The sequence below is a fragment of the Orcinus orca genome, chromosome 20 (genome assembly GCF_937001465.1).
Source record: "Orcinus orca chromosome 20, mOrcOrc1.1, whole genome shotgun sequence".
NCBI classification, from domain to species: Eukaryota; Metazoa; Chordata; class Mammalia; order Artiodactyla; family Delphinidae; genus Orcinus; species Orcinus orca.
Window position 1 is genome coordinate 33451549 of NC_064578.1, and position 26893 is coordinate 33478441.

At 54.3% G+C, this 26893-nt stretch overlaps 1 protein-coding gene across 2 annotated transcripts in view; it reads right to left on the minus strand.

Annotated features, from left to right (window-relative positions):
- Window positions 1-1599: 1599 nt before the first annotated feature.
- The window catches only part of NKD1 (NKD inhibitor of WNT signaling pathway 1), an 86348-nt gene continuing 61054 nt past the window's right edge, over window positions 1600-26893 (minus strand). The window contains exons 5-11 of one of the 2 annotated variants that reach the window (XR_004480664.2): window positions 16291-16397; window positions 12402-12497; window positions 6234-6381; window positions 5635-5719; window positions 4197-4324; window positions 2128-3158; window positions 1600-1879 (exon numbers count right to left, since the gene is read on the minus strand). Coding sequence is in view for 1 of the 2 variants with exons in the window: in XM_004264886.1 (XP_004264934.1) it covers window positions 2566-3158; window positions 4197-4324; window positions 5635-5719; window positions 6234-6381; window positions 12402-12497; window positions 16291-16397 (1157 nt within the window). In the remaining variant the exon portion in view is untranslated. Of the gene's footprint in view, window positions 3159-4196; window positions 4325-5634; window positions 5720-6233; window positions 6382-12401; window positions 12498-16290; window positions 16398-26893 lie in introns of both variants that reach the window. The other variant, XM_004264886.1, reaches the window with a different exon arrangement.

A 26893-nucleotide genomic window follows, 5' to 3' on the forward strand; every position in this document is an offset into this window, starting at 1 on the left:
GAGAGATGGCAGGGACCTCCTCTCAGAGGCTTCGGAAACGCTCTCAGCCCACCAGGCCACAGAGAGGCTCCCTGCGTGGACCCAATGCCTGGCTTGTCTCCATGGTTGCAGCAATTCTCCTGGGGCGCCATCTGCTCTGGTCTGCTCAGCACCCCTCCTCTTCCTTCTTCTGGCACAGGCCCCTCCCCCTCTCCACAGGCTGGACGTGTGACTCCAGAGGAGCCACGGTGATTGGTCCAGGGATGGGTACCAGATCCAAGCCCAGCCAATTAGAATCCTTCCTTGGGCTTGCCCTAGTGGGAAATCCTTTTCCATCTGGTTGTGCAGCCCAAAGGGCCAGCAGTCCCCACACCACGGCAAAGCATGTCGGGGGAGAAGTAGAAATCCAGAAAGGGAGCCATGAGAACCAGCGAGCCTCAGCTTCATTCACAGCCTGTCCTCTCAAAGCCAGCTTCCTCCCTGCCTTCCCTGGGTTGGTTACATTCCTGTCAGTTTGAGTAGGTTCCTGACTGACAGAAGCCCATAGCCCTAAACAAGGGAAGCCCAAATCCACTGGTTCAGGGATCCTGGGAAAGACTAGAATCCCACTTCTGCCACCTGCTGTGTGGTCTCGAGAGAGTTACTCAACCTCCCTGAGCCTGTTGTGCTCCCTGAGCTTCCACCGGCTGCCTCAGGGTTGTCATAAGGATTAACTGTACTAACAGTCCCAGGCACACCAGTAACTAATAAAATTAATACAGTGACAACAACTCAGCACACTATCTTCAAAAACAAACTCCTTACCAACCACGGTGAGCCAACACCAGAGGCTCTGGAAAAGGGAGTGCCAGCTGGGAGACCAAGTGGCAGAAAGGCAGGCAGCTGGAGCCGCTTTTTCTTCCTGTGTCCCTCCAGATTCACCCTCCACTCTCCTCTTCCCCGGCAGAACGCCTGTGTGACCCCCATCAATAGCTCCCTCACTCTCTGGCTCCTGGCGGCTTCAGCCAACGGTGCCTCCGCAGGATACAGGCGGGCAGGAGAGTGAGGTCAGGAAGTCATTTCCCTGTAGCGTCCTCACAGGCTGGCTGCATCCTTCCAGTGAAGGTCACGGCTCCTTCAGGTGTCCCCACCCCTCTGTGTCTGCTGAGGATGACTCTCTCCCACGCCCTCCACTCCAGGGGCAGGAGTGGTACCACAGTGCTGGCGCACGATCTTTCAGGAGGCTTTGCCCACACTATGTAAATATTCCCTTTATTAAGCTCACCCCATTACCCAATCAAAGTGTGTGTATCATCAGTTTTTCCCGGGGTCCCTGACTAGTTGACAGGTGTCCTTTTCCTGGCCTCCCCGGGTCTCAATCAAACAAAATTCTGCTCTACAGAGGACATTGCTCCAGGGTCCCAGCTCTGGCCACTGTCCCCGTTTCCCTCCACGCTTCTGTACTCCAACAGTCCTCTCCAAAACCAGCCAGATCCCGAACCTCGAGAAAGGATCCCTGATGAGAGGCAGGTGGCCACTGGCATCTAATGAACAGCACCCCAACAGGAGGCACACAGGGTCACGTCTGGGCTCTCTCTGGATGTGTCTTGAGAAGCAAAGCACGGACTTCTGCACACCAGAAAAGGTACCTGAGAGTGTATATTTATAGAAAGATACATAGAAATGGACAGAGGGCATCTATCTACAGATACAGAAAGCTCTGTTAGAGAACCACGTAGGTATGTATATATTTGCCAATGGTAGGACACCAGGTTTCCACATCTTCGGTCACAACCAACAACACACAATTGCCCGATCTGGGAAAACCACACTTGTCTGTGTGGTTGGTTCCCTCTCCGGAGGTTTCCAAAATGAGAAGGCTGGTTTCAGGGGCAGCCTTTAAATATGGGTGTGTATCTTTCTAAAGAGAGGAGGAGGAGAGAAAAAAGAGAAATGTATCTTCATGTTGCGCACGACAGAAAAGATGGGACTGGTTTGGGGCAGAGGCGTGATCCCACTGGAAAGGTGTGAAAGGTAACTCCAGAAAGGACAGCTAAGCTTTCTAGGTTGGGACATAAAAACACAACAGCTGGGAAGGTCGCGCAGTCCGCTGAAATCCCTTGTAGCACATTACAATCAGTTAAGGGCAAAATAAAATCAGAATCATACTAAGAGGTAGCAGCTGTTTATCTTCTCGGAGATTTCAAGGGTCTCTGGAAGCCGGGCCAGGGAAGGGTGTTCTCCTGGAAGAGACTGGGATGGGGCAGAGCTCTGGCCGAGGGCTTGCCCGGGGCTGGGAAGCGTGTGGAATGGCCTGCGTGGACACCGCAGCTCCGGAGCCCCAGGGAGCCTCTGCCACTACAGGCCACTTCCAAACCCAGAGTCATTTCTTGGGTAAGTTATGCAGTCCCCACGACATATAAATAAAAGTTTAGTTCTGTGTTTCCATATATCTTCTACATGGAGGCTAGCTGAATATTAGTGGAGTAACAATAATTATTAATAAACAATAATCGTCATAATAACAATAATTAATAGAATAATAATGCCTTGGGGGCAGGGGGAGGGGGGTCCTTCATATGGTGGGGCAAGGGCAGGGGCGGGGCTCTAGGTCTGGTAGAAGTGGTGGTAATGGTGGTGGTGTTCGTGGTGGTGGTGATGCTCGTGTCTCTGGACCGCCTGGCCGGCCTGGCTCTCGTACACCACCACCGCGGGCAGCTCCCTGACGTGGCCCCGCCCCACGACGGTGCCGCCCACGGCCAGGGGCGCCTGCAGGCCCCGGCACCCCTGATGGCTCTCCTTGGCACGGTGCTTGTGCTTCTTGTGCCCGAGGGGCGCCAGAGTGGGGAGGAGGGCCGGGCTGGCGGCCAGGTGGGCGGATGGGGACACCGCAGGGACAGCAGGTCCCATGGGGGGTTTGCTTCTTGCCCCTCTGGCCACGTGGCCCACACCCACGCTCTTGCCCTGGGCCTTGGGGGACCTCACAAAGTGCTTGCTCCCGTCCTGGGTACCACCCCGGAGCCGCTGCTGGACCTCCGAGACCTTGGAGAATGGGGCGTCAAGAAAGTGGAAGAAGCCGGGGTCCACGCCTGGGGGCTTTCGGTGTGGGACGTGGATGGCTTCTGGCTCGTGGGAGCGAGATCGAGCGGGGTTGGAGGTGCGGGGCGGCAGTTCTGACTTCTGAGCCACTGACGGGGAGCCTAGGAACCAATTCAACAAATGTTTAATGAGCACCTACTGTGTGCTGGTGTCACACGGTGCCCTGGAAACCACTCCGCCCCCAGTTCTCCCAGGCTGACAGAGGCAGCTGCTCCTTATCAGAGCTAACCCCATGCCCCGACACCCAGCCCACTGCTCCTCCCTCTGCCTTGGAGGAAACTTTTCTGGAATGGAACTTTGCCATCTGCTAAGTGGGAAAAACTGTTTCTGTGTTAGGTCTTTAAAAATAATTAATTCTCCTTCTGAGAGCTTGGAAAGAGAGGAGACAGGGACATTGTTAAAACTGTCTAAGGTCACTGGAGCACAAAGGAAATCTACAAGCATGTTCCTTAACTGATAGAGGTAACTCAGAGAGGAATTAAACACGGGGCAGGGGCGAGGGGGAAGGGGAGAAGGGCGTTGTGGGGAGTGAAATTAAGTGGACTGTGTCTTCATCTATTTTAGCAAGAGCTGAGATGTCAAGGGCTGATAAAGACAGAGCCCTGGGCTTCCCTGGTGGTGCAGTGGTTGAGAGTCCGCCTGCCGATGCAGGGGACACGGGTTCGTGCCCGGTCCGGGAAGATCCCACGTGCCGCGGAGCGGCTGGGCCCGTGAGCCATGGCCGCTGAGCCTGCGTGTCCGGAGCCTGTGCTCCGCAACGGGAGAGGCCACAACAGTGAGAGGCCCGCGTACCGCAACAAAAAAAAAAAAAAAAAAAAGACAGAGAACTGTTTTGCTTAACGAAGCCCAGAGTCCTCACTGGAAGAGAGGGGTGGGTCGGGGTGCAGCACCGAACTGTTGTTTTCATTGAATTATAAGCCCTCGGATACTACTTGATTTTGTTCAACTTTGTGCATGTTTTAATGTTTTAAATGTTTTGAATGCCATCTCCTCCAAGAAGACTCTATACTCTGTCCAGTAAAAGCTAGGTCTTCCCCCAGCCCAAGGGGGCCAGCGAACACACATTCCCCCACCAGCCCACCTGCCCGCCCCGCCACGCCCTGCCCTGGCCGCCCTCACCGGTGAAGGAGCTCCCTTACCAGGCCCGAACTGGGACGTGTAGTTTTCTATCCCAGCGAGATCTAAGTAGTGGTTTCTCCTCTCAATGTTCTCATCCACGCAATGGTGGTAGCAGCCGGACTGCTCCAGACGGCTGTCACCCTGGAACCTATCAGGGAAGGCAAGCGAGAGGGTGGGCCCTGGCCTCGCAGTGGGAGTGGTCCCACGAGCTCCTGGGAAGCCACCAGGACAAACCCTTCTGGACCCTCTGTTAATTTCTGCCTGGGTCTTGGGAGCAGGGGCGGGAGGGAGTGAGCACGTCGGCACTCTGTCCCTCCTCTTCCTCCCCGGGCCTTCCGGGAGGACGGGTTAGGGACCATGCTTTGAACAGGCCCAAAGCAAAGGAGAAGGTAACTGGTCACAACTTAAGGATGCTCCAGAGCCAGGCTTCAAACCATGTGTTCCTAACGTCTACCTGGCTCCCCACGGGGTGGGGAGGACAGAAGCCCCCAAGCCACTGGAGTTGAGGCTGGAACACTCCATAACCTGCCCAAAGCTCAGAACGGGCCTTCCCGGTGTGCTGTGAGGTGCAGGGAGGGGCGGGCGGGGGAGAGAGGTGACCTTTCTCCCACTGCAGGATTCTGGGCTCCCTGCCCCTCCCCTTCAAGGGCCTCTGTGATCTGCCCACACTAGCTTGCCTGCTCCCCCAGGGCAGCCCCCCGCATCTGTAGCCAGCCTGGGCACCCCCAATTCCTAGCTCTCTCCCCACGCCATGCTGTGTCCCTGCCTGGACCACCTTCTCTCTTTCCCCTATTTGCTTCTCAAATCCCAGTCATTACCTCTCCATGTTCACAGTAGATACTGTCCCACATTACTGTTACTTTATATTACTGTTTACTCAGCACTTTTCTTTACCCAGTCTCTCTCCTTTCTTTCCTCCCTCTCCTCACTTCCTTCCTTGCAGTTAAATAACAACAGGTGAAAGATAATTGCAGCTTTACAACCCCTTAGCCACAATTCTGAAATCCAAAGCACGTGAAAACAAAGATCTTCCATAACCCATGTGGCAGCCAAGCGTGCTCTAAACGGATGCGAAGGCAGCTATAGTCTTTCTCTCACTTAGCATGAATATTTATGTGTGTCCCTGCAGAAGTATCTATGTGCTAAACCCTGGGGTGCTGTGCAGATCCCAGATAGAAATACACTGGGAGCACCTTTCTAAAACTCAACAAATGCCAAATTCCAAAACAAATCTGGCCCAAAGCATTTTGGATGAAGCAACGTGGACCTCCATTTAGCTCTTTGGACAACTGAGTTTGATTTGCGAACCTGACCTCTGAAATCACTGCCCACCCCTGTACGCCCTGCCCCCCAAGGAGAATGCAGCCTCCTGCCTGGAATCCCTTAGAGGCAGGTCCACAGCTGGGGCTCAATCCGTGCTCAGAGGCACTGGGCCGGCTCTGCCCGCGCTCGCCCTACCTGAGAAGGGCCCGCTGCTTCTTCTCCCAGCTTCGCAGCTCCTCGGCGGGCTTGGTCTCTGCTCTGGGCCTGGTGCTCTGCAGGTCTGTGTCCCACCGAAGAAACAGCCCGGTGAGCAGCCTGTTCCTGCACCCATCGGCCTCCCGGCCCCACCCAGGCTGCCTAGCACAAAGCCCTTGAAACTGGCCCACAGCAGCTTCGCAATGGTTCTGCGGGGAAGGTTCTCCCAGCCAGGACTAAATAGAGGGGTCTCGCAGCTTCCTGCCCGGCCTGATGCCTCCCCCGGACTCACCTCCTCCCCAGACTGCTTAGCTGCCTTCGAGGCCCCGCCCACCTACACTCCCCATCACAGAAGCCTTTACTGCGGCTGCTTGCCACGCCCAGGCCCACCTCCAGCGCTTTGCTTATGCAGGGCCTTCCATCTGGAATTCCTTCCCTATCCAACCTTCAAGGACCCACTCAAATGCCACCTGTCCACAGAGCAGCTCGCAGGAAAGGCCCCAGGACTCCCTCCCACTCCTCCCAGGTGGGGCTCTGACCCTCCCTGAGAGCTGGGAGTGGACCGGCTCCCGTGGCCAGCGTGGCCCTCCAGCCCTCACCGGGGTGATTGAGAAGGACGCTCTTCTTGCTCTGGCTCCCATCGGGGGCCACGGTGAGCTTCACCCGCAGCGTCTTGCTCGACGTCGGGGAGTGGTTGACGGAGGAATCGACCACCTCGTAGATGGTGTGCAGCAGGCTGGTGATGTCCTGGATGGCAAGGGAAGCAGAGACCCACGTGCATTTAAAACAAAGGAATCGGAGGGCCTCCGGAATCTGAAAGGCCGAAGTTCCCCCTGGTTCCCCCAAAGCCCAGCCTCAGGCAAACACTAGGATGTCAGGGGTTCACAGGAAGGGGAAGCAAGAGTGAGGGAGAGGGAGAGTGAATGACCTGAGTGCACAGGAAGGGCCGTGGGCAGCGGGGTTCAGGGACACTGGGGACCTTGGAGGGACTGTGGAAGCTGCTTCAGAATACTCCCATCCCAGAGGGAAGCCTCCTGCACTGCTGGTGGGAATGTGAATTGATGCAGCCACTATGGAGAACAGTATGGAGGTTCCTTAAAATACTAAAAATAGAACTACCATATGACCCAGCAATCCCACTACTGGGCATATACCCTGAGAAAACCATAATTCAAAAAGAGTCATGTACCACAATGTTCATTGCAGCACTATTTACAATAGCCAGGACATGGAAGCAACCTAACTGTCCATCGACAGATGAATGGATAAAGAAGATGTGGCACATATATACAATGGAATATTACTCAGCCATAAAGAGAAACGAAATTGAGTTATTTGCAGTGAGGTGGATGGACCTAGAGACTGTCATACAGAGTGAAGTAAGTCAGAAAGAGATAAACAAATACCATATGCTAGGTCATATATATGGAATCTAAAAAAAAAAAAAAGGTGAACCTAGGGGCAGGACAGGAATAAAGACACAGACGTAGAGAATGGACTTGAGGACACGGGGAGGGGGAAGGGTAAGCTGGGACAAAGTGAGAGAGTAGCATTGACATATATACACTACCAAATATAAAATAGCTAGTGGGAAGCAGCTGCATAGCACAGGGAGATCAGCTCGGTGCTTTGCGACCGCCTAGAAAGGTGGGATAAGGAGGGTGGGAGGGAGACGCAAGAGGGAGGGGATATGGGGATATATGTATGCATATAGCTGATTCACTTTGTTATACAGCAGAAACTAACACAACACTGTAAAGCAATTATACTCCAATAAAGATGTTAAAAAAAATTACTATCATCCCTCAGGGGTAGAGAATTGCCCCAGGGATGCTATGGGTGGAGAGTTGCACCAGGGACGCTACATCCCCCAGACTTCCAGGCTGTACTGAAAAGCCTAAGCCATCTCCCAGGCACCAGAGAAAGCTCTTATGCTGGGCACTAACAGGTGAACTTGGAGGAGGGCCTCAGATACTGTGGGCATGGGTGTCAACAGCATCTACCTCTGGTCTGATGAGCACCTCCTGCATGAAAAATGGAAAAGTGGATGCGTCTACAAAGATAAACTACTCTGTGAGAACCTGACCAAATCTCATCTTCTCTCTGGGCCTCAGTTACCCCCTTAACCAGAACAGTGCTCTCCAATCCTGATTGGGTGACGGAGGGGGAAGCAGGTTCCCCTCACTAGGTCTCCCTTTGTGCCGGCCATCTGCTAAGGTCCTTGGTCTGAGGGGAGGGTTCCTGCTTTGAATGAGGTTGGAAAACTCTGCAAAAGGTATTTCCCCTCTATAGGTCAGGCTCACAGATGGTCGATTATCTGCCCAGAGACTCTTCATGAACACAGACAGACTCAGCCCCCTTTTGCCCCCTCACCCATAAGCCCTTGGGCAGAGGTGACACCAAGCACTGCCATGGCCATGCAGGTAGGTGGATGGATGCCCAGGAATGCTGGGGCCAACTGGGGTACTGTTCCCACCCACAGGAGGTGGCAGCCACCCAGCTCAACCGACTTGTAATGTGGCGGTGCAGGCTGAGGGTCATTCCAGAGAAGCCAGAAACCCAGAATCTCTTGTTAAATCTTCAGAATCTTTGATACTAGCAACTAGGTAATTTTTTTCAGCTCATTCCCCTCTGCCCCCAGCCACAGGCAGCCCCCATTTTATTTCTGTCTCTATGAATTTGACTACCTCTAGGGACCTCATCGATAGCCTCCAGGGATCATACAGCGTTTGTCTTTCTGTAACTGGCTTCTTTCACGTAGGGTAATGCCCTCGAGGTTCGTCCATGGTGTAGCACGTGTCAGCATTTCCTTCCTTTCTAAGGCTAAATAATATTCCATTGTATGGATAGGTCACATTTTGCCTATCCATTCACCCATCAGTGGACACTTGGGTTGCTTCCACCTTTTGGCTATTGTGAATAATGCTGCTGTGAACATGGCTGTATAAGTATCTCTTAAAGAATCTGCTTTCACGTCCTTGGGGTATACTCCCAGAAGTGGAATTTCTGGGTCAGATGGTAATTCTATATTTAATTTTTTGAGGAACCTCCGTACTAGTTTCCATAGTGGTTGAACAAATGTATAAACCCATCAACAGTGCGCAAGGGTTCTGTTTTCTCCACATCCTCACCACCAGCACTCGTTATTTTTTTGTCCTTTTGATAACAGCCATTCTGACAGTGTGAGGTACTATCTCATTGTGGTTTTGATCTGCATTTCCCCGATAATTAGTGATGTTGAGCATCTTTTCATGTGCTTATTGCCTATCTGTGTATCTTCTTTGGAGAAATATCTAGTTAGTCTTTGCCCATTTTTTAATCGAGTTGTTTGTTTTGTTGTTGAGTTGTAGGAGCTCTTTATATATTCTAGACATTAATCCCTTCTCAGACACATGATTTGCAGATATTTTCTCCTATTCCATAGGTTGCCTTTCACTCTGCTGATTGTGTCCTTTGATGCACAGAAGTTTTTAATTTTGATGTAGTCCAATTCATCTATTTTTGCTTTTGTTGCCTGTGCTGGGCCAGAACATCTGAGGGCTAGCCTGGGATGGTGGGGCTGCCAGTCTGAGACTTGGGTTCCAGCTACTCACTTGCTGGCTCCCTGGGGATCCCAGCTCTTCTGGCAAGGCCCACGGAGGACCCCTCTTCCCCCTTCTCTTTCCCTTGAGCTGCTCTGCACCACCATGACTGCCCACTCTTTCTCATCATCTTAGGAAGCCTGTGAAGGAGGTGTCATTATTTTACAGGTGAGGAAAGTGAGGTCCACCAACGTCATCACCTAAGCATCATATACCAGGCCTGGGGCCCTGGTGTGTGATCCCCGAGGGTTCCAGCTGATTCGGGGTCTAGGAACATGTGTGCTTTGTCTATCCCAGCTGGAAAATCAGCCCTGTTGACCGCACAGGGTCCGGAACGGAGAGGGGTAGGTGCCTGTAAATACTGTACAAGTGAACACCTGAAGGATGAACAGGTTCTTTCTTCCGAGTCGGGAAGCTGTAGGCTGTGGTTGCAGGGAGGCGGGAGCGCGTCCGCCCCAGCACACAGGAACATGCATGCTGATGCTCAGAGGGTGTGGAGGGGAACCGTATTTATAGCCAGATTTGAGGAGTGGCTTTGGGGCTAAAAATAGACCCAAAGCAACACCAGGCTGGGTCTTCCCTGGACTGGAAGCCAACCTCCTTGCTGCTGGGCAGGAGAAAGAAACCAGTGAAGGCTCACCCCAGGGGCCGAGCTGGGGCACCCTCCTTGGAAAGCCTCACTTCCTTTCTATTCATCTTGTTAGCAAGGGGTAAAGGAAAGCAGAATGCAGTGTCTGCCTGCAAGGTTTCTGTAAGGTCTCCGAGGTGGGGGGCAAACCCTTTTACAGTCAGCTCCTGAGGCTCCCTTGGCCTCTTCTGAGCTAGAAAGGAAGAGGACGGCTACCAGAGGCTGAGTCGTCTGGGCCACCGCACGTGTTAGAAGAGGGGAGAGGCCACCACGCCTCTGAGAAGCCCAGCCTGGCTGCCCCCTATTGCCACCCCAATTCAGTTCTGTTACGCAGGCTTCAAGCCTGTCATGTGTTCCCCTGTGAAGATAATGACTCCATTCCCTAACAGGTGGGGGCAGGGGGGTGGGAAACAGGGGCTCCTCGCTATGGAAAAACAATAACCCCCAACAAAAAGCATCACAGCTGGAGGGCACTTGGGGGTCTCACCTAAACCATCCCTCATCTCCCCAGGGTCCCAAACCAGGAAGGGTCTCCACTGCTTCCCAAACACCCAGGTCCCTCTGGGGGCTTTGCCTCCCTAGAATCCATTCTCTCTTCCCCTAATAACAGCACCTTGATTTTATTTTGTAAGCCAAATCCACCCCGCCCCGTTTTCAGTCTGTGTGACTCACGGGTCAAATAACTTTCCCCTGACTCCAGAGTTGGCCATTAAAAGCATCACAAACTTATGGCAAAAATGACTGGTTCAGGAGCAGACATGTGACTCAATCAAAGCCAGTCAGATTGGGCTCTGCAACTCCAGTTGACATTCTGAATTTGGGAGGGTTGCAAAGAGCATGGGATACAGACTGAAACTATCAGCTGTTATCTCGCTACTGCCAAGGGGAGAGCAGGCCTGATAATAAAGGAACACAGAGGAAAGAGAACCTTGAAGAACAGCTAGTCCTGAAGACCTTGAGCCTCTGGATCCAGCCATGCCTGAAGTCAGTGCCCATGGACTGAAGTTTCAGTCACATGAGCCAATATAGTCCTCTTTTTTTTTTCTTACTGTAGTTTGTGCTGGGATTCTGTCACTGATGCCCCAAAGAGTCCTGAATGATTAAAATTCACTCACAGCTTCTTCCTCCGACCTGTTCTAACAACCCCTAAACCACAGCCTGAGGAAGAGGTGGGCTTTTTTCACCCAGGTCTCCCCTCTGGCAGCTTTTCCTGCACTATCTACAGAGAAGAAAATACTGAGCCCTGAACTGGGACAGGGAGATAAGAGAGCAAAGCTTCAATTCTCCCTGGGAACACCCTGAGGCCCTCACGTGCTGGGTGAGAGGTGGGCGTGGAGCCAGCCATGCTCAGCTCAGACCTCTCTCTATGCAGATCTGTTACAGGTAGCGCACCTGAACACCAGGGCCTCCTGGGGAGGGAGAGGATGTCAGAGAGAAACAGGACAGAAAAGGCAATAAGGAGGCAGAAGGGATGATACCAAGACCCAGGCATAAGAGAGGCAGCAACAGTCAGCAATAATTCAGATCAGATCACTCGCCAGCTTAAAGCAGCCCTCCCCTGGCTTCCCTTAACACCTGGAATCAAAGTCAGGATGCTGGCTGGAGCCTGAGAAGCCCTGCGTGAGCTGTCCTGCCAGCTCCCGGCTGCAGCCCTGTCTCTCTGGATAAGCAGCCACCGCACCAGTCTCCTCTGGTTCCTTAAATGCCCTGAGCGCTCTCACTCTCCCCGGCCCAGGGCTCTGCCCAGCTCAGCGCCCACGTCACCTCCTCCAAGAGGCTTCCCTGGACACTCCTGCCCATCTCGCTCATACCGCTCCGTTTATTTCCATCACTGAACACGTCACAGCTTACGATGACCCTGTGACTGTTCGGGCTCTGCTTCCCTCAGCGGACTGTTGGAGCTACACGGCTAGAAACTGCGTCTGTGCTGTTGCCCACTGTGCACCCGGTACATAGGAGATGCACACAGCAGGTGCGCCATGCACAGACTCAGGTATGTAGAGAGGGCGCGAGGAACCGAGGGAGGAAAGAGATGTGGGGAGATTTGAGATTTGAGGGAGAGAGAGACACAGGCATGTAGGCGGAGGGGAGGGGGAGGAGGAACGGGCCTGTGAACTGAGCTGCTGGCCGGGCCCTTGGGGCTGCTCGTTCCTGCATCAGTGGGGGTAGGCACTGCCTGGCCTCTGTCTGTCCAGCCCACCCCAGCTCCTGGGCAGACTGGCCGAGGTGGGAAGTGGCCTGGGGTGATCTCAGAGCTCCAGGACCAGAGAGAGAAGGAGGCAGGACAGGACTCTGTCGGGGCCCAGGGTCCTCCTCTAGGGAGGCCTGGGCTCAGCGCCTGCCTCTTGCCCCTTCTGCAGCAGGAATGGTGCCTCGGCCAAGAGCAGCCCGGCAGCCCTTCACCTCCCCATTCACAGGTCTCCGTGAAGCTCCCAGCAGCCTCGCTCCTGCCCGCCCCACCTACCCTTAGGAGAAGGGGAAGGGACAGCAGTGGCGGGCTCACCATGGGCCTGCGCCCGAGGGCGTGGCCTGGCGGGAGGCCAGGCGGGTGCACTCACCTCACGGGTGACCTTGCCATTGTTGTCAAAGTCGTACAGAGTGAAGGTCCACTCCTGCCGGCTGTCCTCCTCCACAGACACGTCACACTGCAGCTCCTGGACACAAACAGACAACAGACGAACGTGGTTGAGCACGCGGAGGCTGGAACACCCATAGGCCACGTCATGGGGCTGCCACCTCCCCCTGTCCTCCCCAGACTCTGTGTGAAGAAGAGCGTGATGACTACTGAGCCCACACGCCACAACTACTGAAGCCCGCGAGCCACAACTACTGAGCCCACGTGCCACAATTACTGAAGCCTGCGCGCCATAACTACTGAAGCCCGCGCGCCATAACTACTGAAGGCCGCGCGCCTAGAGCCCGTGCTCCGCAACAAGAGAAGCCACTGCAATGAGAAGCCCACGCACCACAACGAAGAGTAGCCCCCGCTTGCCGCAACCAGAGAAAAGGCCGCGCACAGCAACGAAGACCCAATTCAGCCAAAAAATTTAAAAAAAATAATAAATTTATTAAATAAATATATACATTTATTTAAAAAAAAAAATAAGAGCGTGATGACCAAGACGTGATGGGCCCGGGAGAGAGGCCAAGCCGGGCAGGGGAGCGTGGGTCTGGGGAGAGGTGCCTGCCGGGTGCAGACAGTCTCTGGGTCTTCAAAGGCCAAGGACACACAAGGCGGGCTCTGGGAGGAGGCTCTGTGGCCTCAAGAAGAATGCACTTGGACCCAGGGCTAGACGCTACTGGAAGATGCAGGGGTGACTCAGGGAGCCGTGATGGGACTCCCAGGGTGGCCACCTGACCTGGAAGGTAGGACAGGAGGGGCATTAAGAGTTAAAGAGTCTGCCCCAGGTGCCAGCCCGGGCTTGGCCCTCCGCAGCTGCGTGACCTTGGACACGGCCCTGCTCTTCTCTGGGCCTCAGTTTCCCCTCACATAAATTATGGAAAATGATGGTATCGACCTCAGAAGGTTGTTGGGAGCATTAACTGCTCTGTCCCACGTCCCCTCGGCTCCCTCCACATTCCCCTGTAGCTGCGGTGGGCGGTCCCCGACCTCCCACCTCAGGCGTCCGGCTTCCCTGTCCGAAGGCAGCCCCAAGGAGTCAACCTGAACAAGGGAGGGGCCAGGCCGGGGGACACACCTGAGCGCATTCCGAGTGGCTCTCCGAGGGGCCCCAGCGGACAGAGCCGAGCTGCCCGTGACCCGCCCATCAACCCCCCATCACGGGCGCCCCTGCTTCCCTGCTACCCCCTGGGATCACCTCCCAAGTCCTGTCTCGGTCGGCTTTAGGAGAACTGGAAACAAGTGCGTATGCCTCTTGGCACAGAGAAAAGCCTAATTAATGGTAGTAGCTGCTATTGTGTTTGCTGGAATGATTAATATCGTGATGACATCATCATCATCACTCCCACAACCCGAGGTATCCAACCATGGGACTTGGAGCTGGGAAGCGGGGGCTCCGTTACTGGCGGCACATACGCGGGGGCCGGCGGAACCCCAGACAAAGAGATCCAGAAAGGATGGCCGTTTGGGGAAAGAGAATCCAAAAACGGCCTTTGAGAGCCACAGTTCTGTGAAAACAAGCAACGACACCCCCAGACCATCCTGTTCCACGTCTTGCCTCGGCCCACCTCTCCTTCTGCATGAGAACACGCTCAGCCCCCAGAGAGCGGAGGTGCCCGGCCGCCCAAGGCTGCTGGGAGTGAGCGCCAGCACGGCATCCCTGCCCCTGGCTTCCACAGCTCAAGCCGGCTCCCTCCAGCAGTTCTTGGGCAGCCCACGCTGAGTTCAAAGTCGGCCTTCCCTCAGTTGTGACATGCCTGTCTGATACCTGCCAAGTGCCCACTCTGCTCTCTGAGGCACTGCGTCGTGCAGCACAGCAATCGGCCCACACACATGCCTGTACACGGGTGCGTGCTTGCGAGGACACACACACGGACACATATACGTATGCATATACACTCCCACACGCACATACACATACTCACACATACATACATACACACGTGCATACACACACATTCATACGCACATGCACGCACATACACACACCTACGCGTGCGCGCGCGCACACACACACACACACACACACACACACACACATACACACGGTGTTTACCTGCTTCCCTCTCCCAGCCCCTCCACTTGGCTCCAAAGACAGCTCGGGTTAGAAGTTCAGAAACACGGGTTAAGTAACTACCCCCACGTCCCGTGACCTCTGTCACGCGCACCTTCCTGTCCCCCCAGCCCCGGCCCTCTCAGGTGCGTCTTCCTCTGGGACCATGGATGAGTCACAGGCAACAGCCGGCCCCACTCCGGAAGCGGACCCACTTGGGCCTCCTGGGAAGACGTCTGGGTCTGGGCCTTCCCTCTGCCGCTGGGCTTGACATTGGCTTTGCCGAGCACCCCCAGAAGACCTGCAGGGACCCGGGGTCGGGGAGCTCAGGAAGAAGCTTAGCACCCACAGCTCCTCAACCAGATGCCGCCTGACCCCTCAGCGCCCGCATCCAGGGCCCTCGGCGACCTGTCTTACCCACACTCCTGCGTCATCCCCCCGACTCCCTGCACAACGCAGCTGGCTGTCCCGCACAGCCCAGCGGCACTGCCAAGCCTCCAGGACTCTGCCCCGCTGTTCCCTCCACCAGAAGCGTCCTCCTCAGCCCAAAGGCTACCCCCGTGCATCACCGCTCCCAACCCGGGCTCCTATGCCCAGAGGCTCAGATAGACCTCTGCCTGCAGCCACGGCTCCCTCCTCCGGGCACTGCACCGAGTGTCTGGACTGCCAAAATGCCCATCACCCCGCAGCCCTCCGGCCTCGCTTAGGTGACCTCCCTGTCCCCCTCCATGCTCCCAGATCCCCATCACGTCACCAACTGTGCAGTTACTGGGCCCGGGTCACTCATCTGTCCCCCTTGCCATGCTGTGCTCCATGAGGGCAGGAACCATGTCCAGTTCACTGCCGGGTTCCCTGGTACCCGCAGTTGTCAATCAACACTGGTTGGAAGGAGGAAAGAAAGTACTCATTCTGAATTGAACACCCTTTTAAGCGCTTGAGATGCCTTAACTCAGCGTGCTTCCGACATCCCAATAAGATGGATATCGCCATTTCACAGGGTGGGGCAAGTGAGGCAGCGGCAGAGCTGGGAACGGTCCCCCCCCTGCTGGCCCCAGAGCTATGCCCTAGTGATCTCATGAAGGAAACAGAGGAAGGAGGTGAGGGTAAAAGGAGGGCGGGGAGGAGCCAGTAAGCTCCCTGAGGGCAGGTCTAGGTCTTGCTCTCAGCACCTGGCCCTGTGCTTGGTACACAGAAGGAGCGTAATATTCCATTCGGGGAGGCAGGACAGACAGACTGTGGGCTCTGGGCGTGCATGTCCCCTTTGGTGTTGACCACCTGAGTCCCAGACAGAGTCAGGGACCTGCCCCAGGTCTCCTGGTCGTCCACACCCCACCTGGGAGTCCCCACATGCTCCCCAGAACAGCCTTGGGAGAAGCAAAGATTTCTTTCACCAATGAGGAAACTGAGGCCCAGAGAAGAGGGTGGTCACCCAGGCAGTAACAGCACCACCAGGGCCAGGGTGCTGTCTCCCCCGTTCACTCTCCTGTCCTTCCCCCAGGCCACCAGGCCACAGCCCAGGGGTATCCTCTGGCCACCACTCCATGTTGAGAGGGGCCCCAAGCTGAGAGGGGAGGGCAGAGGTGAGTCCCCAGGGCCTGAGCTGAGCTGGGGCGGCCCCAGAGATAGCAGTAGAAACCTCTCCCAGAGGGTGGCTATTCACCCAGGAGGGGAGGGCCTTCAAATCTGGATGGGCCTCAGCTTCCCTCCTCGAAAAGCAGCACCGAGAAGAGAAAACACCTCCATCCAGGGCCCAGCACCAGGAAAGGAAACTTACTTCGAATTTCAGCTGCTTCTTGGAGCCCGGGCAGGATTCGCCTGTCTTGTCCATCCTCTTCTCATCTCCACTGGCCAGCCCGTCCGTCTTCTCGGGAGGCAGGGCCACTGCAGGGAGAGGCGAGGGAGAAAGCGTGAGGAGGTGGGTCCCGAGCCTCCCAAGCCCAGGTGCCGGGCTGCGGGGCCAACAGCTCCCTGTGGCTTTGTCCCGAGGATGTCCTCACCATGGCGTGGGGCCCATTCTGCCCTGCCGGTTTGCTGGAGTCCAACTGCTCTGTCCTCTGGCCCCGTTAATGCCCAGGGCTGCCCCAGGGGAGACCCTCTTCCCAGGGTGCCTCTCTGCCCGCTGCTCAGGTCACCCCAGTGGGCCTCTCAGGCCTCTGTTCTCTGCAGCCCAGGTAAGCATCCTGAGGCCACCCAGGGCAGTGCTGGGCCAAAGGGCAAGTGAATGAAGGCAGACAGGTGCTTTTGGAGCCCCCAGGGGGAGCTCTGGACCACAGCCACTTTCTGCAGTCTCTGCCTTCCAGGAGGACATTGTGGTGTCCTCGAAGATGCCACCTGCCTGGGCACACTGCATGCTACCTGCATGGGGCGCACTGGTGGGTGGTCAGGAAGAGGGATAGAAATGGGGAGTGATAGAAATGGAGTTCACTGGGGTAGGTGAAGGGCATATACACGAGCACACACGCGCACACAGACACGCAGGCATGCACACCATGGTATCTTCAGGAGCCGGCTCGCCCCGGGCCTTTCATTCTGCCTCTGCTCACCTAGAGGGTCCTCCCTCTGCCAAAGGTATTGAGCAGAGGGTTCTATGGTCCCTGTGCGTCCTCCCAGGAGCAGTGGGAAGGTGGGCATGAAAGCCCGGGGCCTGTGGACACCATTTTCCCGTGAATACCCCTAACGGGTGCCAGGAGAACAGTGCAGGGGAGCAGCCATCGTCTCTGAGCTACGACCCAGCCCACGAGGTTCCCTCGGATCTTGAAGGTCCCACAAGACCCCTTCGGCCCCTTCTGTCTCTGCCCGATAAAGGGGACTCAAGTTTGCTCAAAAATGTGCTTTCCAAACCAGCCTCACAGCTCCTCTCTTCAGATTCCCTCAGCTGCCCTGGGGCAGTGATTCTGTTGTCCTGTTTTACAGGGGAGCAAATGGAGCCTGGCTCCCACCTGAGGAACTGTCCCCTTATGCCTGACTCAGGGCGGCCCAGGAGGGCCATGTAAGGAGCTGAGATGACTGGGCAGTGGCCCCAACCGTGGGTGGACTTCCTTGGGAAGTCAGGAGCCTGGAGAAATGCAGCCACCAGGCCAGGAAACTAGGTGGGGGGCTTTGCTTCCCCCCCCCCACCCCTGTCCTTACACCGCACTCACACACCCTTGCATACCAGTACCCAGGAGTGGCTGCTGGGGAAGTTCCCCAACTCTCCTGCTTCACTTCTGCCCTGTGGGCCCAGCAGTTATCCAAAGCACTTCCCGTGGGGCCCCGCACAGCTTGGTGGCCTCCGTGCATAAAGATGAGGCAGTGACCTCACACAGTGCTGACTACACCGTTCAGCGACTCCCTCGGTCCTCACAGCAACCCTATGAGGCAGTGACTGCTATCAGCTCCACTTTCCAGATGGGAAAACTGAGGCACAGAGAGGTTAAGTGCTTTGCTACTAATTGACGGGGCTGGGATTTGAACCCAAGCGTCGACCACTCCATGCCATTCCTGGCTTCAGGAGACTTGTGCCAGCCCAGGGAGAGGTTATAGTCTCTGCTTGGGTTCTGACGCTCCCGACACTGTGTGTGGCCCTGGGCAGGTCACATAACTTCTCCAGACATCTCAGTTTCCTCAACTGTAGAATGGGGATGATAACAGTCCCCTCCCCAGAGGATTCCTGTGTGGATTCAAGGAGCTATGACTGAAAGGGCTAAGACCCAGCAGGGCCAGCACACGGGGTCCAGCCATTAGTAGTCATAGTCTGGGGAATGATGTCCCGACACATTTAATCTTTTAGGAATCATGAAGTGGGCAGCTAAGTTTTTTTTAAACTGAGGCTTTGGGATACAAACAGACACAAAGCGTCATACCAGCCTGGGTGGGGAGCAGGGCAGGGAGGAAGGAGATAAAGATAAGGATGCTCCAGTCACAGGCCAGACAGGCGGGGACAGGAAGGCCATGGCAGCCAGCGACTGACCCGGCTCCATCACAGCTCCCCTCGTGGCTGGGCCTGGGCGCTGAGGCAGCCGCCGCCGGGTGTCCCCGTCCTTCTCTTCACACCCAGTGGGATGCAGGGAGCCCCCGGCTCTGCACGTCCTGCAGCAAGGCAACAACTCCCTAGAGCTGTCAGGGGCTCTGGCTAGAGATCCCGTCTCAGTCACAGACCCTGGCTCCTCCCTGGTCGTTTCACAGAATGAGGCCAATGAGAATAAACCTAAAAGATCTGGCTCCTCTGGGGTGGGGGCGCTTGGCATCTCCATCACTGGGGTGGTTGCAAGGGGAAGGTCACTGGTGCTGACCGCTCCTGGGGTAGTGGATGAAACCAAGTCCAGCCCTCCCTGCTCCTCCAAAGCAAACACCTCCAGGGCCAGGAGGTGTCCCGCTCTGGTGTGACGCCGAGCCCCAGGGAAGTCAGGTGGGAGACTGGCCAGTGACCCAAGGACAGCCAAGCATACGGCCTGCGCCGCCCTGATCCCTCCATCTCAAATCTATCGGTGCACTGCTGGGCCAGAGCTGCCACCATCATGGGAAGAAGAAAAAGAAAAAGAAGAAAGAAAACAAAGGCCAGCTCCATCTTCAAAGCTGCTGCCTCCCTCTGCCGAGGTCCTGGCTGGAGATGCAAGCCGGCCAGGCTTATCGAAACCAAACTTCAAGTTCAAAGGGAAGTTATCAGAAAACCACCTTCAGGTTCAATGTTGCTTTTCAAGTTCCACTTGATAAAACCCAAAGAAAAGAAACCTCTGTCCCTGCTCTCTCCTTCTCTGGACCACCCCTCCCCCTGACACCCAAACAGCCCGGGTCCTTCCTCAGGTCCTCCTCTCCTGCCTTCCTTTCTCCTCTCCCAGGGAGGAGAGGGACATCCCCCTCCATCCCTTATCCTCATCGTATGTCCTCTCCGAAGACCAGGGCTTTGTCCTTTCTTCACTAGGGGGGTCCGATCCCTCATCCCACCCTAGCTCAGAAAACCACCTGGACACCCAGCCGGGGCCGCTTCCCAGCATGGGGACAGGTACAGCCGGGTAGTAGGACTGCAAGCCATCTGCCCTGGGGCCTGGGGGCCAGGAACAGTCAGCGCCCCTTTGTCCCCACCAAAGAAAGTCTTTCTCTCTTTCACTCTCCCCTGCCCAGCGGCCAGAAGAGGTGGCAGATAACCAATCAGCAAGCCATGCAGACCCAATACCAGAGGCCTGGGCTGGGACTCAGGGACCCTGCTTCTCCATCCACACAACCCACTGAAACCAAACAACGAAAACCCGCCACCTGCCCCAGCCACCCCTGTGCAGAACAAATCGTCCTCCTTCCGTGCATCCGTCCTCGGGCACATGGGCAGGTGGGAGAAGGGTGAATGGGGCTCGCCACAGGCTGCCTGGGTCCAATCAACTGGAGATATTTTTGTCAAGATGGGTTTTAGCACCAGAGTCCAAGCGCATTCCCTGTCTCCTATTCCTGTCCAGCCCAGCAGGTTTCCCACCCCCCGCCCCCAGAGGTGATCTTTTGCGGGGCATAGTTTCAGGGGAACTCTGATCACTCTTCAATTGCAACAGTAACAACACTGCTAATTTGAAAGCAGAAAGGAAAGCCGTGCAAGGGGTAGGAGAAAAAGGAAGGGAAGGGACAGAGAGAGGAGGAACCAAAGCCTTTCACTTGCCTATGAAGCACCCTTGGTGACCTAGAGCAGGGGTTGGCAAACTACAGCCCGAGAGGCAAGCCAACCCAACTCCTGTTTTTGTAAATAAAGTTTTACTGGGACACAGAGACACTCACATCCATTGTCTATGGTGAAGCAGAGTTGAGCAGCTGCAACATAGACTCTAATGCCCACAAAGCCTAAAACATGTACTTTCCCAGCCCTTTACAGTAAAGCATGTGGACTGTGCCTTAGGTTAAGTGCAGCTCTGCACACCTACGAGGATACATCCTTGATAGGCAGGGTGCAGGCTTCGCCTGCTGCTCACCTGCTTGACTGGAAATCCTTGTGCAGTCCACAACCTGCCCAACCATACACAGTAGCCATGGAAGAAAGAAAACGTCAACTCTGCTTTCTTAAAACCAGGTCTCAGCTCCAACAAGTCTGGGGCAGTGTGTGGAGCTCCTTCTCTTTGGAAGCTGTTCCCTATCCCTCCTCTCACCACGGCCACAGCCACGAGGAGCCAGCCGGCCGTCTGTGTTTACCAGATGATGGCTCTGTCCCACATTAGCTCCCAACCTGGCATCTCTCCACCCCTAGCAACTGCCAGATTAAATGCATTACTTGACCATCTTCACCCGGCTCCCTTTGATGTTCCCTTCTCAAGCTTCAAAATACCTTTTGGAGGGAGATCAGACAGCATTAAACAGAATTACTAATTAATTAAGCAAAGTTAAATTTTAAACACTGTTTGTTGTGTTAGCCAAAAGCCTGAACAGAACAGACTTTTTTCCTCCGCTGAGATCAAAGACAGTCTCTTCCCTCTCCCCTCCCCCAGTTTAAAAAAAGGGGGTGGGGGTGGGGCGGAAGAGAGAGAGAAAGAGGAGAGTGCTTGAGCACCGCGGAGAGTAGGAAATGCCGGAATGGGCGCAACTCTGATCATGGGTCCCTGACACCCACCCAGGGACCTAATGGGAGGCATCTGAGGCTTATTTGGGACTTCACGCCGGGAGAGCCACGGTCACTTTCTCGGGACTGTTTAGCAGTGACCCAGGGAGCAGGACGGCATAGCCCACCCAGCCTGAGCTGTTGACAGCTGGCGCCGCCCAAGCATGAGAAGAAGAAGGGCTGTGAAATGAAACAGATCCAGCCTCCTGAGGCCCCACCCTCCTGAGCAGGACGAGCGCCCCAGGGTTCTTCCCCCCCTGGCCTTGGGGTCAGGGTCATTTGGGGTCATTGGGAGACCGGCTCTGAGAAGCCGGCTGTGCACGGTACAACTCTAGGGGGCGCTGTTCATATGCCGGACATCCTAGATTTGTGTATTGCTTGTGACCGTTTTCGGACAGATGGCAGAAAGATGTCTGGAGGAGGGGCCCCTTTTTCCAATTTGTACAGATGCATTTGTTGCTAGCAGAGGGCTGTCTAAACCCATTCAGTCTGCAGTCCTATCTGGGATCTCCTGATGGCTTCACGGGAGCCGGTCACATCCACGCAGGCAGAATGCAAGTTTCTCGAGAGAGCTGGCTCTGCTAGCTGCTGCCTCCTGGGCTGCCCACAGTGCCTAGCACGTACCGTACGTGCACAGAGCAGATACTCCATCCCAGCGAGGTCCACTGCAGCAAACCCCACCCACAGGTGGACGGAAGGCAGGCTGCATAACAAACACCATGAATCTGGTGTGATTGAGACTGTGAACTGGCATGCGAAAGGGGGTGGTTTAAAAGGGGTAGGTCTGTTCCTGAATCCCAGATGTCGGCTAAAATCCAAACCCTGGATGATATCAGCCAATGCCAGCTTATTTTAACACAATCCAGAAAGGCCTGGTTGATATTAAACTTTGGAAGAAGAGACAAATTTGAAACATGTATGATTAAATCAGCCCCACCAAAGACCAGAAATTACTAACGCTGAAATGCCAGGTGCACACCTCTCTTAGCCTGGTTACCTGGCAAGTTCTTCTCAGTTGATACAATATAAGTAAGATTTAACACAAGCCAGAGCTTGGACCCTGGCCTTAATGTAGCCACAGGCCTTTCTCAATTGTCCACATGCAGATTATCTGCCACAAATATTTTAGGCTCAGGGTGGCTTGCCAGGATGTTTCTGACTCCCCAACCCTCCGAAAGCAGCTGTTAGAGGGAATGCAGATGAATTTTAATATTAGCCTATGCCAAATATAATTAGGAGGGTAAATCTACTGCCAGTAAAAAGAGAAAGATATCATATGTGCATTCCGGGCCAAATGGTTTCTTACATTATCTGCGTGAGGCTCTCCTCGGGGAACGAGGGTCTAGAGATACGCAAATCTATTTGTCCCTGCACACGGCAGCGGGCTGTACGTGGAAGCTGGTAAAGTTAGTGGGTGCACACGTTATTCCATTAGGTCCTCTTAATAGCACCATGCGGGGTGTGTTACCGTTTGCATTTTACAAGAGGGAACGAAGTGTAAAAAGCAAACTTGATTGAGCCATTTCCCCGCTGCTGTCTCTCAGCCCCATCTCTCCACCGAGCTGCTTTTCCCCACCAAGAGCACACTCTTTCTGTCTCTCCAATGCCTGTCCACCTTTCAGGTCTTCACTGTAAATGTCCCTACCTCTGAGAAGAAATGCCCTCATGCCCTCAGGGGGCTAGGTTAGATTTCCCTGCTCAGTGATCCCAGATTCTACTCTCATTATCATTATTCATTTGACCGAATACTCCTGCTGCAGCTCCAACATACATTACGGTGCCTGTCACCCTACGTAGAAGTGTCTCATCGTCATCATCATCAAAATGAAACAACAGGAAGCAGCACAATCAGGATGTGAACGCAGACGGTGTAGGAACAGAAAACTAAAATCCCAGTTTCCTGCCTCCCCAGCCACTGTTCTCTCCATTCTGTCACCCAACAATAGTTAACACCTGTTCCCGCCTGTCCCACAACCATTCTCCCCTTCTGATAATAGCATCTGGGTTTTCTCTAGGGGGCCACCCTCCCCCATCTCAATCCATCTGGTTTACCAGGGGCTGATCCCACTCCGAGCTTCCAGGATGCGCCCAGCGCCCAGACCCGACCAGCTTATTTCATCCTGATGGCCCTGTGACTTAGCTCAGTGGCAAAGGACGGTTCATCGTGGAGCTAAGGAAGCTAGAGCTCCTGGGCCTCTTGCTTGCACGGGCCTCTTCCAAGTTGGAATGTGTTGACATTGGTTGGTTGGTTGTTTTTGTGGCACTTTCAAAATTAGATATTTTATCCTCAATCGGTTAAGAACACTGTTTCTTCCCATTCTGACTTCCCACACGTCCCCTTGTGTCGTGGAGTGAACACGAGCATTTCTGGAATCACGCTAAGGGGAGGGTGAGTTGGGGATATACTTATTTAGGTTTAGTGGGAAATATATTGTAAACAGTAATATATAAATACATATATTTGTATATAACTGGTTCATAGTTATGAAAGAGAAGCATGTCTTCTTTTTCTTAAAGAAGACCCCACCAAACTGGATAAGCTTGGGTCCCACAAAATCTATACCTACTTGGTCCAGTAAAGTAAGAATCAAACTTCTGCAAGAAATAATGGACTTGGGAGATCTCTTTCACCTGCGATAGCTCAGCTTGTAGGATGTGAGCACCCAGATCAGGGTAGTCATCTTGGCCACCTTAGTGGGAGAGACTAACAGAGGGCAGAGGGAGAGATGATAGAGAGAGAGAGGATGAACTATGTGTGTGTATGTGTGTGTGTTTTGATGACATGGTTTGAGCTCCTGGATCCAACCAGCCCTTCTTAGGCAAGATCTACTCCAGAGTTTTTCAATTTCATAAGCCAGATCTTAAGCGAGTTTGGGTTGCATATCCAAAAGAACCCAAAGAATCCTGACTTAACTATCCATCACTTGGAGCCCTTGCTTTTCAGGAAAAACAAAACCAACAACAACATATAATTGACCCAGTGCAATACTCTCGAAGCTGGTTTCTGGCAGTTTCCACCAGCAGGTGTCTACCCCTTCCTGGGTTTTTTTCTCCTCACTCCTGCTTCCCCAGGTTACATTTTTCTGTAAGTAGATTTTATTTAAGGGCCAGTTGTGACTGAGGGGAAAGAAGAAAGGGGGGGAAAAAAAAACCCTTCCCAACAAATAGCATTCTGGCCTTTTTTTCTCATCAGAGCATAAGGTTGATGGCCACTCTGCTTTGAGGTTTGAATAGGATTGAGACGAAACATCTGTTGGGGGAAGGAGGGGGAAACGCCGGGAGAGGGAGAGGGAAAGGGAAAAAAGCCTTCTTTGGGCTAAAAATATCATGTCCCTTCCACTCTCCCCCATCCCCGCCCAAGTTAAAACATGTGATGAAATTCAACTTTTAAAATCTAACCCCGAGCTACTTGAAACTATGAAAGCCTCCTCGGTATCTGACACCAGTCAGAATTTCCACTGTTCAAGCTGAGCTTTTATGAAGAACAGACTTGAGAGAAACTGCTGTCGCGGCTGAAGCCCGGGCTTCTGGGGGGACTGCACTGGAGTGGAGTCTGGGCGACTGACACTCACCGGCAGGACAGGCTCTGAACTGAGGGAGAGAAGCCAGCGGGGTGTGGCCTGCCTGCCCCCTCTGTCTGGGGGTCCCTGCTGCTCTGCAGTGAACTCCCCTTCCTCCCAGACTTATGGGAACCACCGGCCAGCCCCACCAATTGACCATCCTCACCCAGGACTCCCATGGAGCTATCTGTGGCCACTTCCTGAGAAGTCCTCACTCTCTCCCTCTCTCTCTCCGTCTCTCTGTCTCTCTCTCTCTTTTCCCCAAATGATCCCTGAACTCTAGACTCGGTGTCCAACTGTCTACTCAGCATCCCTACCTGCCTGTCAAACAGGCATCTTGAAACTGACATATCCAGAAACGAAAGCCTTGACGGTCACCTGCCAATACCTCCTCCGCAGAAGTACCAGCAACATTTCCTTAGTTCCTTAAGCCAAAACCCTAAGGTGTGCCCGGGATCCCTTTCTTTCCCCCGCCCCCCACCGTCCACCTCCTGTCTCCCAGCCCTCCCCCCTCTCCCCCACACCCATCCACTTCTCTCCAGCCCCTCAGCCCCAGGCTAGGCCAAGGCCATCACCTCTCCCCTGCACTATCGCAATCACCTCCTGTTTTCATTGCTTCCTTCCTTCCTCGGAATGACCCAACCTTCCCAGGAGCCACAATTAACTGGTGAAAATGGAAGTCAGAATCTGACACTCTCCTACCTCAAACTTTCCCACAGTTTCTCTCCAAAAGCAGCGTGAAACCCAAGCCCGTGGCCCCATGCTCATCCCCCAGGTCTCCTGCTGCCACATGGGCCTCCCCTCTGTGCTCCCCTAAACCCCACGTTCCTCCCATCTGGGGTTCGGCTCACCCTTCACATCCTCCCGTGGCGGCTCGTTCCTGGTACCTGCATGTCCACTGAAATGTCACCTCCTCAGAGAGGCCTGTCACACTCCACCCTTCCCTGGGTGTCACCTCTTCCCTGAGCGCCACTCCCAGAGCCTTGTGTGCTCACTCCCTGGCTTATGTATCCACTACCCTGCCTCCTCCATGTCGACACCCTGACAGCAAGGTCTGCCGACCTCGTGGGTGGCTCGAACCCAGAGCCCAGCAAGGCCCCACACCTGCAGCAGGTACTCAGTAAATACTTGCTGAGTGAGGAAGAGACTGTCCTCAGTCTGCTGTGTGACCTTGGACAGGTCACATCCCCTCTCTGGGCCTCAGAGTTCTTACCGCAAAGAAAGGGGACTAACGGCCTCCCAAGGGCTCCTCTGCTCTGTGAATGGTTGACACCTCATACCTGGGAGCCTGGATGGACTGGAGGGGGGCACATGGGGCCTGCCTGGGGACCTGCCTCCAGTGACTTCACGGTGTTGGCTTCATTCTTCTTGTGAGCACAGTCGTGACGTCCTCCACTGACGATTTTTCAACTTTACAATGGTGCAAAAACGATACACAATCAGTAGAAACTGTACTCCGAGTTTCAAAGCTGGATCCTTTCCCGCGCCGGCGATACGCGCAGTACGACCCCTCTTGTGATGCTGGGCAGCAGCAGTGGGTCCCAGGTCCCAGTCAGCCACACGATCACAAGGGTCAGTAATCCATACACGTACAACCATTCTGTACCCAGACAGCCATTCTGCCTTTCGCTTCCAGTACAGCATTCAATAAAGGACAGGAGCTATTCAAGACTTGATTATAAATAGGTTTTGTGTTAGATGATTTTGCCCAAGTGTAGGCTAATGTAAAGTGGGCAAGGCTAAGCTATGACGTTCGGTAGGTGAGCTGTACGCAATGCACTTTCGACTAACGATATTTTCAACTTACAATGGGTTTATTGGGGCGTAACCCCATCGTAAGTCAAGGAACATCTGTATTTATTGAGCACTTATGGCATGCCAGGCTATGCTGCACACTGAGAGTGATAGGAGACACTCAGAGAGTCTAATAGGATTAAAGAAGCTTTGAAAATAGGCCTTCTTTGATCTGGACTAGTAAATAATTACAAACACCAGTTGGCTCCCCCTCAAGAAAGAGGAACCCACGAGACAAGAGTCAGGACAGCTCACAGACACGGGCATACGCTGAACCAGGGCTGTTCTCAGGGCTTATATAACCTCGCCATCTGCACAGGAACTCTGAGGAAGGAATACTATGACTGCCCCCAACAAGAAACTGAAGCACAGAGAAGTTAAGTGACTCTCCCAAGGTCACACAGTGAGTGGTGGTAAAGCCAGGCTGGATCTGGGGTCTGACTTCAGAATCAAGGGAGAAGGGTGCCTCTCATGCA